This window comes from Lissotriton helveticus, chromosome 7 (genome assembly GCF_964261635.1).
Source record: "Lissotriton helveticus chromosome 7, aLisHel1.1, whole genome shotgun sequence".
Taxonomy (NCBI): domain Eukaryota; kingdom Metazoa; phylum Chordata; class Amphibia; order Caudata; family Salamandridae; genus Lissotriton; species Lissotriton helveticus.
The window spans coordinates 1,544,594,404-1,544,609,781 of NC_136068.1; the positions used below are offsets into that span (position 1 = coordinate 1,544,594,404).

General features: G+C 50.1%; 1 protein-coding gene and 1 pseudogene across 1 annotated transcript in view; both read right to left on the reverse strand.

The window, feature by feature from the left end:
- LOC144770470 (T-cell-interacting, activating receptor on myeloid cells protein 1-like) overlaps positions 1–15,378 on the reverse strand; it is a 78,340-nt gene that overhangs the window by 48,763 nt on the left and 14,199 nt on the right. The window contains exon 4 of the mRNA XM_078654995.1: positions 11,867–12,154. Coding sequence (XP_078511121.1) covers positions 11,867–12,154 — 288 coding nt within the window. The remainder of the gene's footprint in view (positions 1–11,866; positions 12,155–15,378) is intronic.
- On the reverse strand, positions 8,451–9,607 carry LOC144771095 (28S ribosomal RNA; annotated as a pseudogene).

A 15,378-nucleotide genomic window follows, 5' to 3' on the forward strand; every position in this document is an offset into this window, starting at 1 on the left:
ACAATTAATTAAAATTAATTATCAATTAACAATTAATTAATTATCAATTAAAAATTACTTACCAATTAATTCAAAATAATTACCAATTAATTAATTAACATATTTAATTAATTATAATTAAATTACTTCCCACTCTATTCCCCTATAAACCCACAACCCTCTACAGAAAATAAATTATTAAAATTAAAATATTTATCAATTAATCAATTAAAATTAATTACCAAATATATTTTATTTAATTACCAATTAATAATTAATTAACAATTAATTCTAAATAAATAACAATAAATAAATTAACATATTTAATTAATTATAATTAAATTACTTCCCACCCTATTCCCCTATAAACCCACAACCCGCTACAGAATTATATTACACAAAAAATAAAAATTAATATTAACTTACCTAAAATTCGATATTTTTGTTGTCTATATTATGTCTACTCGATATTATGTCCATTCTATATTTTTGATTTGATATTATGTCCATTCTATTCGATATTAAAATGTTCTAGTCGATATTTTGGTAGTCTATATTATGTCTAGTTGATATTATGGCTATTCTATATTTTTGACTCGATAATATGTCTAGTCGATAAAAATAACTCGATATTTTGACTGGTTACCTTAAATTGTATCAGCAGGTGTGCCCATTCCATAGAGATTGGGTGTTTGCGTGTTCCTTTTACCTCCTCGTCCCTCAAGATCTCTTCTTCCGCTGCCCCCCACTTGTTCATCGCCCCTATCCAGGCCGGACCCGCAGGCGCCCTCCAATGCATGGCTATGGATCGTTTGGCTAGAAGGATAGCTAAGGATGCGAACCGCCATTGCAGCTTTTCGGATTTCTTCTTCTTATAAATGACCAGGACGCACGTCTCCCAAGTGGCAATGTGTTGTAAGTGTACCAACGCTTGCAGTATATGGTGCACCCTACCCCAGTATGATTGCAGGGAATGACAGTCCCAAAACATGTGTTTAAAGTCTGCATTCAATGTGTGGCAACAGGGGCATATGAATTCTGTGTCTGGGTAATATTTACTCAACTTGTCGGGTGTAAGATAAGCACGATGTAGAACGCTGAACTGTATATTTTTGAAGCAGGCATTACGAGAGACTTTTTTGGGGTATTCTAGTGCTCGTGTCCACTCCGAGTCGTGAAGGACCCGCCCTACGTCATCCTCCCAGGATTGGCGCAACCTGTCTAAGGGAACCTCAGTGAGTTCCCGGATAGATTTGTAATGCCAAGTGTCTAGGTGTCTACCTGTCCCCATCCGCAATATCGTGTGCAGCACTGGGTGTGTGAGGGGTTCACCTTTTCACAAGTCCCAGTATGCTCGACTACTGTCTATGATTTGACTATGTGTTAACAATTGCCCCTGTGGAAGGTCGTACCACTCGACCATCTGCTCGAATGACTTCTGTTGCCCCTCGAGGAACAAGGCCTCCACCTCGGATACCCCACTGTCAGCCCACATCCGCAGGTCCCTCTCAGTGTAATATCCGTCCTTCCGGGGGAAGCCCACCAAAGGGAGTAGTGGGGAGTATAGCGGTCGTCCTTTTGACAGCCTATGGATGCGCAGCATGCATTTGCGAGCTGTAGCGACCTGCAACGGGTGTGTACGAACTGGTCTGGAACCTGGCATCAGTAGTCATCGGATGGCAGGTAGAGGTATCCATCCACTATCGGTGATCGTCTCTCCGATATGTCTCTCGGCCGTCCAGTGAGATAGCCACTGGAGTTGCGCGGCTAGGAAATATGATTCGAACGACGGGGCGCCCCGGCCACCGCTTACTGTGGGTAACTGCAGGGTGAGTAGAGCGACCCTGTGTCGTCCGTCCCCCCAGATCAGTGTTGTAAGGAGCGTGTCCAGTTCGCGGAAGAAGGACCGAGGCGGAACGACTGGGAGATTTGTGAAATGATACAGGAGTCTGGGTACCATTATCATTTTTGCGATGGCTACCCGCCCTATAGGTGCCAGGGGGAGTGTTTTTCCAGAAGCCAATAGCGGAGCGAAGGCCCGCCAGCACATTTCGGTGAGTCCCCTCATAGAGGTCCTCCGGGGAATGGTATAATCTCACACCCAGGTATCTGGGAGCTGCTGTACTCAATCTCAGGGTGTGTGCGTCAACCTGCAGATCGTAAGGTGCCAGGTCTGGGCGGAGTGGGTAGATCGTGGACTTGTCCCAATTCACTTTGAGACCTTACAGGTCGCCGAACTCTTGTAAAGCACGCCAGAGGAAGGTGAGATCACCCATCACATCACGGACATAAACTAGCAGGTCGTCTGCGTAAAGAGAGACACAGTGGGTCGTTTCCGCTATTGGGATGCCCCATCCCTCCCCCCCCCGACGCAGCCGAATAGCCAGGGGATCCACCACCAGCGCGAATAAAAGGGGGAAGAGAGGGCACCCTTGCCTGGTCCCTCTCTCCACCGGAAACGAGGTTGATATCAGTTTCCCGACCTTTATTCTGGAGACAAGGTCTCTGAACAGGAGATGGGTGTATGCCAGTAGCGTGGGGCCTATCTGGATTTCCCGCAGGACTGCGAATAGGTGGGGCCAAGTCAGAGTGTCGAATGCCTTTTCCAGATCGAAGATTAGCAGGCCGCACACGAGAATCGGTCAGTAACTTCGTGTTGTATATGAAACAGCCGACGTACGTTATGGGAGGTGTTGCGTCGGGGCACAAAGCCACACTGGTCGGGATGTACCAGCGTCGGAAGGATTTGGCTATAGCGTACGGCTAGTATTTTCCCCAGGAGCTTACAGTCCCGTTGAGTAATGTGATCGGCCTATAAGAGGCTGGAAGTGTGGGGTCTCTGTGCGGCTTTGGGAACGTCACAATCAGCGATTCGCGGAACGAGGCCGCCAGGTGAGGTGTTATTTCAGTCGTGAATGTTTTGAGGTATTCCAGGGGGAAGCCATCCATACCGGGCGCCTTTTTCTTTGCTAGCGAGTTTATGGCGTGCTTAATGTCGGAGGGTGTGATTTTACCGTCCAGGTCCTTCCTGTCTGCCTGAGATATTACCGGCATGTGTGATGGTTGATAGCCAGAAACCGGTCCTTGGATGCTTGATTCCGGTCTGGGAAAGACATGGCTTGGTAGTTCAGACTGGACTGTTCCCATGAGGCACATCGTCAGAGCATATTTGCATATAGCCAGTGTCTAACCTAGGGTGGTGTAGAGTGCAAAAAAACGATGGATTTAGGCCCAGATCTTTGTACTGGGGTGAATGTATGACATTGTTCTACATTCCGTCCATCAACTGTGTTTTTTGCAATTTTCACCCCGAGTGGGCTGGGTATGCTCAGACGTGAGTCCCAGGCTCTCCACACCACTGGAGTCAAGCTATCCAGGCTGATGAAGGCAGATAGCCAGAAACCGGTCCTTGGATGCTTGATTCCGGTCTGGGAAAGACATGGCTTGGTAGTTCGGACTGGACTGTTCCCATGAGGCACAGGGTCAGAGCTGATTTGCATATAGCCAGTGTCTAACCCAGGGTGGTGTGGAGTGCAAAAAAACGATGGATTTAGGCCCAGATCCTTGTACTGGGGTGAATGTATGACATTGTTCTACATTCTGTCCATCAACTGTGTTTTTTGCAATTTTCACCCCGAGTGGGCTGGGTATGCTCAGACGTGAGTCCCAGGCTCTCCACACCACTGGAGTCAAGCTATCCAGGCTGATGAAGGCTGATAGCCAGAAACCGGTCCTTGGATGCTTGATTCCGGTCTGGGAAAGACATGGCTTGGTAGTTTGGACTGGACTGTTCCCATGAGGCACAGGGTCAGAGCTGATTTGCCTATAGCCAGTGTCTAACCCAGGGTGGTGTGGAGTGCAAAAAACGATGGATTTAGGCCCAGATCTTTGTACTGGGGTGAATGTATGACATTGTTCTACATTCTGTCCATCAACTGTGTTTTTTGCAATTTTCACCCCGAGTGGGCTGGCTCCACACCACTGGAGTCAAGCTATCCAGGCTGATGAAGGCTGATAGCCAGAAACCGGTCCTTGGATGCTTGATTCCGGTCTGGGAAAGACATGGCTTGGTAGTTCGGACTGGACTGTTCCCATGAGGCACAGGGTCAGAGCTGATTTGCATATAGCCAGTGTCTAACCCAGGATGGTGTGGAGTGCAAAAAAACGATGGATTTAGGCCCAGATCTTTGTACTGGGGTGAATGTATGACATTGTTCTACATTCTGTCCATCAACTGTGTTTTTTGGACTTAGGAACTGTGGCAAGTCGTGTGGTGATGTCAGCGTCGGGCGCGATATTTCATGGCGTAATAGTCGTGGAATATACGTAAAATATCCGGTTGGGAGTGGTGAAGGTGTCCGTGTGGGTCCATGAGTTCGGTGATGGGGCGGGTCGTTGTATCCTGTTTAAGCAACCAAGCTAGGAGTGCGCCCATTCTGTTGCCCTCCCTGTGTGTCCCAGTCGCATAGGCGCGGAAGTTGTATTTGTGTAAGTCCCTCATGGCCTCTGCGTGTGCGAGCTTCGCCATTGAGAGTTGCGCTATGGTAGCCCTTCCCTGATCCATGCCCTGGGAGAGATACGCCAGTGCTTTCTCTGACTCGTCCAGTGCTCGCGCTCGCTCTAGTGTGCGCCGCACCCCCACTACCTGCTGAATGCAATTTCCACTGGCGCTAACTTTGTATGCGTCCCATTCAACGGCCCGGGAAGAGGCCGAGCCAGCATTGTGTAGGAAGTGTTCCCTGATGTATGCGCTGTGGGCATGGCGAAAGGCCTGGTCAGTGAGACACTCCTGGGGTAGCTTCCATGTAGGGACCGGGTGGTGAGGTGGCCGCCAGCGCAGGACCGCAGTGTGCGCGTCATGATCTGATAGTTTTCGCCCCATATAATCTGCATGCCTTATCTTAGGTATCAGGTCTGCAGTGCATAGGATTCTATCTAGCCTCACTCGCAGGTCATGCGGGATGGAATGGAAGGAGTACAGCCGCTCGGTTTGGTTCAGCGCTCTCCATGCGTCCACCAGGGACCAGTGATCAAGCCTCCGGCGGAAACGTCCTGTTTGTTTGTGGGCTGGCGAGTGGAGTGGTGGGGGATGTGACCTATCCAGGTGTAAGTCTAAAGCACAATTGTAATCCCCCCCAGGAGCCATGGTGTTCCAGTGTGGTGGGCCAAAATGCCAGTGAGGGTGTCCCAGTATTGATCTTGGTCAGTGTTGGGGGCGTACACACAACCTATAAGTAATGGCTGGTCCTCAAGTTGGCCTGTGAGAATGGCGTAGCGCCCCTCCTGGTCAATGATTCTGGTGTGTTCTTTGAAAGGCACCGCCGGCCTTATCCATATGAGCGTGCCTCTGGCGAATGCGGAGTACCCAGTGGCGCAGATCGTGCCTCGCCATTTTTTACGCAATCGGTCCGCTTCCTGCGCTGACAAGTGTGTCTACTGTAGGAGGGCCACTTGAGCCTGTTGCCGTTTGATATAGGTGTAAATCGAATACCGTTTACTGGCCACGTGCATGCCCCTGACATTAAGCGTGAGGAACTTGTAATCCGCGTTGGATAGTTTGTGCGTCATGTGGAGTCCATGTGGTCACACCCCCTGCCCCAGATGTGTCCACATCTCCACCCCGCCACCCCAGCCCGCCCCCAGAAGGCCCATGTTGCGCCCACCATCCGCCACCCGCTCGCTCGGGATGAGTAGAAAAGGGAGGATGCAAAAGGGGATAAAAAACTGTAACTGCGGGATACTTTCCCAACAACGGGGACCGGTTGCGCGAAGCAACACGTCCAAACTGGTTTGCATGATAACTTTAGAATCGTGGGGTTGTGGAGGGACATTCCTCCGGGCGCTGCCGGTGCGGCTTGGCGGCCTTTGAATACATCAGTGAAGTGTCCTCGTTTGGCGGAGCATCTGGGCTTCGCGTCAGCTGGGGAAAGGTGTCGCTGGTCATCGTAGGCTCTGCGACGCGAACCGGCAGACATCATGCCATGGCCCGTAGCAAGCGGAGTAGTACCGCGGCAGTTTGTGTTCTGGTGTCGGATCTCATCGCCCTCGCTGTTTGTCCAGTGCTATCTGGCGTCGCATCACATCAGGGTGTCAGCTGTCTGAGGAGTCACTATGGGGGGGTGACACAGAACCCTCCCAGGACGCAGGTGCGTCGCTGCACTCGTCCTCCGATCTGAAGAGATGTGGGCCCTCCTCTGCGTCAGACCCTCGCCTCTCGGGGTCCAGGGCGGCCACCGCACGTAGCGCCTTTTTGCGTTCAGCGATGATTTGAATCCGGGGAGCCTGTTCCGGATGGACTGAATCGCACCTCCAGCTGTGTCAGAGTGATTTTGCGGGGCTGTCGTCTCCCGCTGCGAACCGCTGGTCTGTTACGAGTGGGTGAGGCGTTGGATCGGCGGGGGAGATGTTGTTCAATCCAGGCGTCCGCTTCTTTTGGGTCGGAGAAGAAGTGTGTGTTCCCATCGTGGATAATCCTAAAATGGGCCGGAAACAGAAGGGCATATTGAACATTCTGTTGGCGCAGGGTGCGCTTAACTGTCTGGAAGGTGGCTCTCTGTCCTGCCTGGGAATAAACGGGGAACAGCATCACTTGTTTGTCTTCCACTTGTAGGTGGCCATGCACCCTAGCCGCACGGAGAATGGCATCCCGATCCCGAAAGTGCAGCAGTTTCAGCAAGAAGGGTCTGGGAGGGAGGCCCAGTTTTGATCTCCTCGCTGGCACTCGGTGCGCCCGTTGGATGGAGAAGTGGGGAGTCAGGTCCGCGGCGGGCGTGAATGTTGGGATCCAGTCCGTAATGTACTTGACCGGGTCCCCTCCCTCCGGTAAGTTCATGATGCGGATGTTGCTCCTACGGGAGCGCCCTTCCAAATCATCCGTCTTATGCTCTAGCGTCTGGATCCGGGCCTGGAGGTCTTTCAGGGTCTGGTGTTGTTGTTGGACTGGTGGATCCATAGTTTGTATCGTCGCTGCGCTCTGGTGCACCTTTTCAGCAAGTTTCCTATGGTCATCCCGCAAGAGATTGAAGTCTGTGGCCAGGGTGTCAAACTTTTGTTTCATCGCCACTCTGGAGTGTTCTATGGCCGCTAAGACTTGGTCCAATTTCCTGGACATAGCGTCTTCTCTGGCGGGGTCGTCCCGTGGCTTTGTGACGGCTGGGGTCTGGGAAGGCGTCTTCTGTGGGCGACCCATGCTGGGGGAGCAACCTCTCGTCGCGTCTTCTGGACGTCGGTGGCCTCCTGTAGCCCGCGACGGTTTCCTCGTCAGGAAGAGCCGCAGTGGCGTCTTGTTGGTTTTGTCACGCGAGGGACCAGGCCCGCAGCTACAACCAAGATGGCGGTGAGTGTCGCAGCGGCGATCTGGGCCGGGGGCGGTCAGGCACCCCTCCTGACCGTAGTCCACGTCTCGCGCCTCTGGCTTTCGGGACCTCACCAGTTGCGAGCGGGGGGGGGGCGGGCGGCATCGGTCATTAGAAATCCCCAGACATGCACCCCGGGTGTCGTGTCTGCATCTTCAACTTCAGCCACCCGCACCCAGGGTCACCCCGTTAGACTCGGGGCCCCGTGGCAGCAGGTCCCCAGCGCTGGACGGCAGCTCCGCGTCCGTGTCGCTCAGTTCGTCCCGCTCCCCTGCAGCCCCTCCGTCCCCGGGGGGGGTTCCGGCCCAGGTGCTTCCATGCGCTACAACTTTGTCGCATATGTGTCTCCCAAGACGCCTCTGACAGCGTATCCAACCTCCAGGGCCCAGTGCTATCAGTTCACTTTGAGGGCATCGCGGAGCCTACAGCGGTAACCACCGACCCTCTCACAGCCCGGCCCCACACTCCGTGGCTCACCGACCCGGGGCCGCCGGGCTCAGGCCGCCAGCACTGCCTCACCTGAGGATTGGGGCGCGTGTCCTCCGCGGCGCCGGGCACCAGTCCAAGCGTGGTCTTCTCTGTTCTCCAGGCGGAATCCGCTCCTGCAGCGCAAGCCTCTGTGTGGTGCTGAATCGAGGCTCGGACAAAGGCCTCGCGTGTGTGTAGGCCACAGATCGGGGGCGCCTTCACCCGGCGATCGGGCCGGTCCAGAAGAAGGGGGGCGAGGGGGATCCCCCCGTGCTGCGGAGGCGTCTCGTCGCGGTGCCGCTGGGCCTCTCGTCAGCAGTCTGGCCGGTGCGGTCAGGCAGTCGCTCTCCGCCGAAAGCACGGTTGCTCCCCCCGAGCCGGCGAGGGCGAGCCGCTAGAGTTGCGCGGCGCTCCGCCGCGGGTCCGCCATTTTGAGGAGGACACCCGTAGAGGACACGGATTGAGCGCGCCCGGCTCCATCGCGTCGTGTGTCAGGGCACCGAGTACACAGGAATGCTCCCAGCTGTTTCCGGGCACATTTGGCTACCTTCAGGGCTTGGGAGGACACAGGTAAGGGGTAGTTAGGGCCGCGGTTACCGGCCGGCAGCCAGAGCCTCACAGAGAGACGTCCGCCATCTTAGCTGGACCGGCCACGCCCCCATCATAAGCCATCCATGTGGTAACTTTTCTGGACTCTCCTACTTTAAACCCGAAAAGTCAGCAGGATCGTGAGACCCTGCTCTCAAGGTCTGTATTCAGACTGAAAATTGAGATCAACTGAGCTTTAGCCTTTTGCCCTTATGCTATGCAGTATATTTTTGTCTTACCTGAGCTCACCTCAGGACACCTGCGTTATTGTTTGACAGGTGTACTGCCCCAGTCAAATTCCCTACCTGCCACTGTCCCTGGAGTGGGTTGCACCTTGAAGGAGCCGGGCGCTTGGTGCGCGAAACAAGAGCCCCACAGGGTTTGCCTCCCCCGCCTCACCACTTAGGTAACAAAACTATGAAAGCAGTGGCATTTCACTGCCAGCCTGAGGGCCTCCCACTTATCCTACACCTCTCATATCTGTTCAGAATGCCAGGCTAGAGTCACACTCAACAGGATCTGCTTTCCCCACTGATTGTGCTAAGCCCATTCCCTTGGCTATGGTTTAGCTAGATAGTAGCTAGGGACAGTGGGGATCTCATTCATCCATTTATGCGCGTCACTAATAAATGACAAGGCATTTGGTTATTGTTGGACCAACATACAGAGGCTCACTCTGGGTTGTTAATGCTGCCCATCAGCGTCAAATCAGACTTGCTTTCAACAACACAACTATTGTTCTGGAGTATAGCGATGCTTAAAGCTTGCAGGAACATGAATCACATATCAGATAGCCTTAAGAGTGTCATAGTTACACCCGCAGTTTAGCCATGTTTCATTGAATTTCTTCACTTCAACATTCAGAGCACTGGGCAGAAATCACATTGCGCCAACATCGCCTTGGGCCTTCGTAATACTTTGATTTAATTAAACAGTTTGATTTCCCTGGTCTGCAACATTTGTCAGCTCGTGGGCACCAGCCAAGGCAGAACACCGACCATACACCCCAGGTAGGGGCACGGGAAGAGACGACCACTGCAGCTGGGGAAATCCACAGGAAGGGCCCAGCTCATGGCCAAAGTCGCCGTCGCCGCAGAGGGCGACACTTTTTCCAGCCTCGCTTAGCACCCCAAACCAACCGGCCCAGTCCTTAGACCCAATTCTTATCTCGAAGTTATGGATCTGACTTGCCGAACTCCCTTATCTACATTGTTCCAACATGCCAGAGGCTGTTCACTTTGGAGACCTGCAGCAGATATGAGTATGGGCCAGCACAATATTTACAGTACAATATTTACAGTATCTCCCCTGGAGACCAGCGAGATTATTCACTGGCTGCCACCATAACCAAATCGCTTTCCAATGCTCAGGCCCCTCTCATGGGGTGAATCCATTCCAGGGTGTGCTGCCCTTCACATAGAAAAGAGAGCTCTCCCCCAGGGTTCCCACAAGCTTATTTGGGATTGTTTGTGTTACCACACTGGACGCCACGAGGGCGCCCATCACTGCCACTCCAGGATCAGGGATCTGAACCAATCTCCCTTTCGGTCAGCTGATGGCATTGGAGGCCATTGACCGTCCCTTCCGAACGGCATTTGCCCATCTTCTAGGAAAACTGACCCATGTTCAACTGCTGTTCACATGGAACCCTTCTCCTCTTCAGCCTTCAAAGTTCTCATTTGAATATTTGCTACTACCACCAGGATTTGCAACTGCAGCAGCTCCACCTGGGCCCTTGCCCCAGGCTTCTGTGCATACCACAATGGCCCTCCTACTCATCACAGTAGGACATGGGCTTAGTCCTCACATCTCCCAGCACTGGCCAGGTATGTGGCCAATGCTCCAGCACCATTCATTTTCAGGGCTAGTTGATCCGGCAGTTGAGTTGTTACACACTCCTTAGCAGATTAGGACTTTCAAGGCCACTGTCCTCCTGTCTATATCAACCAACACCTTTTCTGGGGTCTGATGAAAGTTGTCATTGGGCACCTTAATCCAGCATTAGGTTCATCCCACAGCACCAGTTCTGCTTAACAAAAGTGGCCCACTAAGCAAACACATTCGATGCCTGGCTCCACACCACCAGCGAGCTGGGCTTCTTACCCATTTAAAGTCTGAGAATAGGCTGAGATTATTTCAGCCCCAAGACCTCTAATCATTTGCTTTACCAGATAAAACTGGGGTTTCTGAATGGCAGCTATCCTGATAGAAACTTCAGAGGGAACTAGCTACTTCATCGTTCAATTTGTCTTTTGCTCCTACGCCCATGTCCTGGCCTGGCAGGTCGGGCTGGACTGTTCCCATTGGAGCAGGGTCAAGACTAATTTGCAGATGGCTGGGTCCAAATTGAGGTGGCATGGTTTGCAAATTAATGATGGACTGGTATGTGGCCTGAGTAATTACCAGTGGCTGAGATTATCTCAAGTATTTAATTTGTCACTTTTTTGTTTACTTTAGTGGCCAAATTGCATGGACACCAGAAGGGGGGTACTCTCTTTTGCATGGGGGGTCACAGCAGCACACTTTTCCCCATATTGGAGACCAAAGTCTGCAGGGGCCAGCAGGGAAACCAGCACCTCTGGGAAGGCAAGGGCCTACCCAGCCGCACAAGTCGGTGCCCAAGGTGGTGCACACGGAACGCCGTGGGAGATCACAGACAACTACATGCAGCACACAGCCAGGCATGCATGGAGCCCCATACTTTTAAGGGTGTAACAGACCTGTTATTGCTCAATCTCAAATGGCTGAGCACTACTTGTCCCTCTAAGAAGTTGAATGGCAACAACTGAGGGGTCACGTAACTAGTTAGCTTGGAGGAGTCTCAGTTGTTATAGGAATTAACCAGACAAATCGTTCCACCAACTGAGAACGGCTATACACCACAGACCCTAAACACATGAAGCCGCAGACTTTTGTTTCATCAGCAAAATACAACATGGAAGTCCTAATAACACCAGAAAAATATGACAAGATGGCGATGGACATGTCGAAAAGTAGAAACCTTGAAACTGTGAAATTTAATTATACGTTGCCTCTGCTCATCCTTAACTAACTAAATCACTTTGCTCCCAGAAATGGGGGCAGCACTTGAGCCTGGGAGGACTGACCGTGGCTCCGTAACAATAGGCATTCTGCTTTGTAAAGTTAACCATATGTCTGGATGTCTACATGCGGAAATATTAATCTTTCCCACTCCTAACTATGTGGTCTTTACCATGTAGGCTACCCAACAGAGAGCAAGGCAGTAATAGAGAGACACAGAAACTCTACACAAATTGGCTCAAACAAAAGGTTGTTACATCTAGTGTAAAGCGCTCCGATACCCTCTAGGATCATGTTCGCACTATACAAAACTTTATAAATAAATACAAATATGTAATGTGACTGGTCCACAGTAAAGTGCGATGATACACATTAGATCGAGTCCACACTGTGTAAAACTCCAAAATAAAGAAATAGTAAGTGTCTCTGTGTACCTGTTACTCTCAATTGTAGAACATCACTGGCTTCTGACCACAAGCCATTTCCATCCCTTCTGTAATAGAAGCAGTTGTAGAGTCCTCTATGCAAAGGGCCCACATTCTGTAGAGGAAACTTGACGATCGGTAACTGGTCCTTGGGCTCCTGCTCTCCGATTAACGTTTGGCCCTTATAGAGCGCAAACACCATGTTATGCCAAAGCCCCTGGCAGCAGATAGTCGCAGATCCACCATTCAGAATAGGGTTTCTTGGGATCAAGGATATACTGGGCTTGGGGTACTGCTCTGCAAGTCAACAGAAGGACAGAAAAAGAAAATGTGAAGAATAACTGGTGAACACACTAAATAAGACAAATTTGACTAGTATCCTGGAAAAACGGTACAAGTGCCAACATGCCGGTTTCTCTGTAAGACCCTGCATGACAAATGATTGACTCTGCCCTGCTGGCCTTTCAAAGTAAATAGAGTATTCTACTGCCTCTCATCCATGCCCCCTCCGGTATTTAGGTTTATAACAGAAATAGAAAAGAAACTACTATCACCCTAAATTGTTACATGCTCTTTTTTAGATCTGGTTTGACAGTGCAGCTTTCCGAAAAACCTAATGTATTAAACTGTACTAGGAGAGGGTCTTTGGCTCCACCTAGAGGAGTATTTCTCTCTCATCTCATGCTATTGGCTGTTTGGTGTATTATTACAAATGCTATGGACTACTTACAGTGAAATGTATGGGGGACTATTTTACATCTCAAAAGAACGATGAATCATCACGTTAAAAATGTTTATCGGAATGTGGTCATTTTTAGGGAGAGCCCATCTGACAGCACAGCTGCATGGTTGCAAAAGATCTATTGTGAGCTTACCAAGAGCTTACAGGAAGGTACAGCCCACCCACTGCTTGCCATTGATTGGCTTTACTGCCACCCCCCTCATTTACTTGCTTCATATTTGATGGTTTTCCTTGTCCCAGATCGTGCATCTTGTGTTAGTCACTCCCCTGGAGCATAGGCACTTTCTTTCCCATTTCTCTGAGTGTCTGGCTTGTATTCTTCCACAGCTCACTATTAAGGAACTGCTGGTTTTCTTTTTGGTTTAGCACTGCATAAGAGTGCATGTGTTTTTGCGTTTTCTCGTTTGTGCTTCTGCCGTTCAAGATACCTGTCCCCCATGCTGCAGTCTCCCTTGTGTGCTACAAAGTTCTTCCCCTCGCCAAACTTCCTCGTGCTCCATGTTGCTTTTTCCATTGTGGGCTTCTCCCCTCACCCGAATGTTGTTTTACCTCATGTGCTGCTTTTCTCTTCCACCCAACCTACTCTGCTTTGCTTCCCACCCCCACGTGCTCCACATTGGTTCTCACTCCCTCTGCCACCCGCTTGGTCCTCAAGCTACTGGATACTTTGTTTATTTAGAGGGCCAGGAAGCAAATTGTGGCTGGTCCCTCTGCCTTTAAAAAGTGCTTTAGTGCTACTTCAATTTCATATTTTTGTTATTTATCAATCTATTTCAGAATGGTACGTAATAGAAATGGCACCTGGGCCATTTCCCAGGCACGCATGCATGGTGATGCTTGCACGCCCCACGATATGACGTGGGGGACTGTGTCATCACGCCTTTTTTTGATTTGTTTTTTACCTTAAGCCATATAGTATACCATCTTGCTTATGCTGTCCACCTTCACCAAAAGGCACTGGCAATACAAATAGATCCCAAAGCCTAGATTTGCTTTGCCAATGCTTACTTTATTTAGTTTTTCCCTGAAGCAGACTATGCTAAAATATTTTACGAGTCAAAATGCAAGCCAGATCTTTTCATGGATATAATTTAGGGTTCTCTGGGGGTCGCAGCTACGACCCTTGGCTTTTCCCATGTGACAACTGGCACTGCCTTTGCCTCCCCTGGCCTCAAGGGTGGCAGAATCAGTTCCAAGAACTCACAGGGGCTCCACATTCCTTATTCTCGCCTTGTTTTACATTCTCCAAATAGTGAATAATATTCTAATATTCACTATTAGTGTAGCGCACTTAGGACCTAGGGTAGTAAGTAAAGGTGGTTTCAAATGTATGTTGTAAGGGTGCTTGCTAATAAGAGCATGTTTAAATGAGAGAGAACGTGTGTATGTGTGAGAACATTTTTCTGTTTGTGAATGCATGTGTATGCGAATAGAAGTGAATAGGAGTCAAGTGACAGGTAGTGTGTAAGAAAATGTGAGATTGAGGCCTAGATTTACTGTTCTTTGATGTGACGCAGCGATGCACCAAAGTTGCTATGCTGCCTTGTGTCAAAGGGAGATAGAAAAATGTGTCATATCTAACAAAGATATGGCACATTTATTCTCTCCCCGTGTGCTGGCGCAATTTTGGCACTATGTGCCAATGCACATACCCTTGTGCCAGAGTGCACGGTAGGTGTATTCTCTGAAGCATAGGTTTTGCATGGGGGTCCCTTCCAGTACAACAACTGTGCTTTAAGGGGTTTCTGCTTTGTATGTTTACTGTACAATACAGCACATGTACAAAGCTGAAAAACAAGAAGAAAAGAAAACATCTCTCCTCGTTACGCCTGCCTCAAGGAGGCATAGATTTTGGCACAAATTCCTGTCTACCAATTTTGTAAGTAGGGATTTGTCTCAATACCAATGGGTGGTTGCATGGAAACCCCTATGCACTATCGATGGAACACCCTTTTGATACAAAATAATGCAAAGCAGTGCATAGCACAACTTTGTGATACTATCTAACGCAAATCCTGAAATGTTTTGATGTTAGGTCATGTGACATGCCTTTCTGGAAAATAAATCAGGGTACGGGGTCATATTATGTCACTTACTGTGAGGTCAAATGGTATGTGATGTCACTTGTGCTGCCCTAGGCATTTTGGTCAATTGATGGCCATGGACTTTTTGACATGTTTTTAGAATTGCAGTTTTTAGGTTTCGGCTACCGTCCCACTGCGTAAGCAGTGGGTGGGCGGAGCCGAAATCTTTTGTTGTTAGTAGGGGGCCTTAACACGCCCCTCTTCTCAATTGGCTGGCCTCGTAAATGCTGGCCAGCCATTGGAGGAGAGGAGCGTCACTGAGTTGAGGGCCCGCCTAGACGCGATTCGGGGGCGTTTCCGGGTCTTTTTTTAAGTCCCGCCCTCTCCTCTTCCCATTGGCTGGAATTTTACCTTCCAGCCAATGGGAAGGGGAGAGCACGCCCCCAAATCCCTACAGGACGCTGTGTTTTCTGAGCAGCTACCGAGGCTTTTAGGTAAGCCTCTGCCCCCCTGTTTGTGCCGTTGTTTCTTGTTGTTTTTGTTTTAGATTGACGAGGGCCCGGTAGCTCCCTCGGCAATATAGATTTGTAAAAACCTTGGCAAAATAAAATGAGCATTGATAAAACAAAACGGCTGTCCGCCAACGTCAGATTCATTGGTTTTGCCAAGACTTGTTTATGTTGGAGTCTTAGAAGGCATACACCCTAGTTACTAGCTGTTGTCGTTGTGCATGTCGCACTATTCGGGTTTTTAAA